Here is a 2,118-nt window from a genome sequence, read left to right on the forward strand (position 1 = left end):
CAAAGGACAGCAGTGAGAGGACAGCCCTTAGGCCCTTGGGAACCAGGCACACCAGCCACTGATAGGAGCGGACTGCACTGCCGAGATCTACTATAGACACCTCTGCATTTTCATTCTATACTGCCAAGTTTTTGCTTTTCAATCTTTTCACATGTGTCTATGGTGCTGGGGATTGAACCCTACTCGCTACCACTGAGCTAAATTCTCAGCCCATCTTATTTTGAGACAGGGTCTCACTAAGTTGCCAAGGCTTAGTGATCCTTTTAAAGGTTGTGATCCTTTGGCCTTAGTTTCCAACAAGTGTGAGTCACTGTATCTGACTTTGTTTTCTAATTTTAATTTACTTTTTTGTGGTACTGGGGATGAAACCCAGGGCCTTGCACACGCTAGGCCAGTGCTCTATCACAGCAGTATATCTCCGGCCCCATTTTCCTTTTTTTTTTTTTTTTTTTGAGACAGGGTCTCACTAAGTTGCCAAGGCTGGCCTCCAACTTTCAATCTCCCTGCCTCAGCATCCCAAGTAGCTAGGATTATGGTGTCCACCACCACATCCAGCCCCATTTTTATTTAATCACCTATAAAATATATCCTTTTTCTGGCCTTTCCTGCACGAGAATAGAAGCTCCAAGAAAAAAGGAACTGTTTTGTTCACTGATGTATCTCCAGTGCCTAAAACACTGCCTGGTACACAGACGGTGCTCAATAAGTACCCTGGAATAAGGTGTAAATCATCATGAACAACAACAACAACAAAAAAGTAGAGTAACTGGAATTGAACTGACACTAATAGTTTGGGTCTATTTTGTGTCCCCAGCATGTGGCCCAGCGCCTGCTACACAGGAGGTGCTCAGGGATGTTTCTAGATGAGGAACCAAGCCCAGCCCTCCCAGCAGAGGCACCCAGACTCACCGTCAGAGGGCAGGGAGTCTCGGCAGTGTCCTGGGAAGGGGAGGAGGAGGAGGAGGAGGAAGAGGAGGGAGTGAGCGAGCCTGGGGCAGGGAAAGAGGCAGAGAGTGAGTCCCCAGGCGCCAGCTTCTCCTGGGACTGCCCCCATCCCCAGTGCTCTCTGCCCGCAGCCTGCACATTCACCTCGGCCCAGAGCAGCCAGCGCAGCCAGCAGGCTCTTCTGGAACTCGTCAGCCTCTGCAGGACTCTGAAATGTCAGTCCGAACTTGCAGTCTCCCAGGCTCCAGTGGTGGAAGATGGGGTTTACTTTGTTGTAAACCAAGCCTGGCCGCAGGGTGCACTCCAAGGTGGTCTGAGGGGCAGGAGGGGGATGGGTGAGACACAGGACCTAGCCACAGCTGTGACTTCCCCTCACTCACCCTTGCCCCTCTGCATACCCCAGCATCCTACCAACCTCATTCCCCAATCCTGCTTATACCCCTGAACCCTGATACAATCCTCCAATTTTATGGAATGCACCTCTGATACTTCAATATTTTCTTCAATCATTTGATCATTATATTTTTCCTAATATTCCCCTGTGATACCCTGGTAGGAATCCCAATTTTTTTCTTTCTTTCTTTCTTTTTTTCTTTTTTTGGTACCGGAGATCGAACTCAGGGGCACTCAACCACTGAGCCACACCCCCAGTCCTATTTTGTATTTTGTTTAGAGAAAGGATCTCACTGAGTTGCTTAGCACCTTGCTTTTGCTGAGGCTGGCTTTGAACTTGTGATCCTCCTGCTTCAGCCTCCAGAGCTGCTGGGATGACAGGCATGCGCCATTGTGCCCAGCAGAATTCCAAATTTTATTGACTGCCTAAAGCATTGTTAATACCTTTCCGATGACCCAACATGCCCCCTTCAGACTCAAAGCACTCCAAGAAAAAAGGAACTTTTTTGTTCACTAATGTATCTCCAGTGCCTAAAACACTGCCCGATACACAGAAGGTGCTCAATAAGTACCCTCAACCTTTAGTGAACGTGGTGGTGCATGCCTGTAATCACAGCTCGGGAGGCTAAGGCAGGAGGATTGCATGTTCAAAGCCAGCCTCAGCAATTTAGTGAGACCCTGTTTCAAAAAATAAATAAATAAAAAAGGGCTGGGAATGTAGCTCCACAGTAATGCACCCTTGGGCTCAATCTCCAGAACCAAGGGAAAAAAAAAAAAAAA

At 48.0% G+C, this 2,118-nt stretch overlaps 1 protein-coding gene across 1 annotated transcript in view; it reads right to left on the bottom strand.

Moving 5' to 3' along the window:
* Positions 1 to 2,118, bottom strand: part of Spred3 (sprouty related EVH1 domain containing 3) — a 13,363-nt gene that overhangs the window by 9,000 nt on the left and 2,245 nt on the right. Inside the window, exons 2-3 of the mRNA XM_048790941.1 lie at positions 1,090 to 1,258; positions 910 to 989 (exon numbers count right to left, since the gene is read on the bottom strand). Of these exons, the coding sequence (XP_048646898.1) occupies positions 910 to 989; positions 1,090 to 1,258 (249 nt within the window). The remainder of the gene's footprint in view (positions 1 to 909; positions 990 to 1,089; positions 1,259 to 2,118) is intronic.

This window comes from Marmota marmota, unplaced genomic scaffold (genome assembly GCF_001458135.2).
Source record: "Marmota marmota marmota unplaced genomic scaffold, marMar, whole genome shotgun sequence".
In the NCBI taxonomy this organism is placed as follows: Eukaryota; Metazoa; Chordata; class Mammalia; order Rodentia; family Sciuridae; genus Marmota; species Marmota marmota.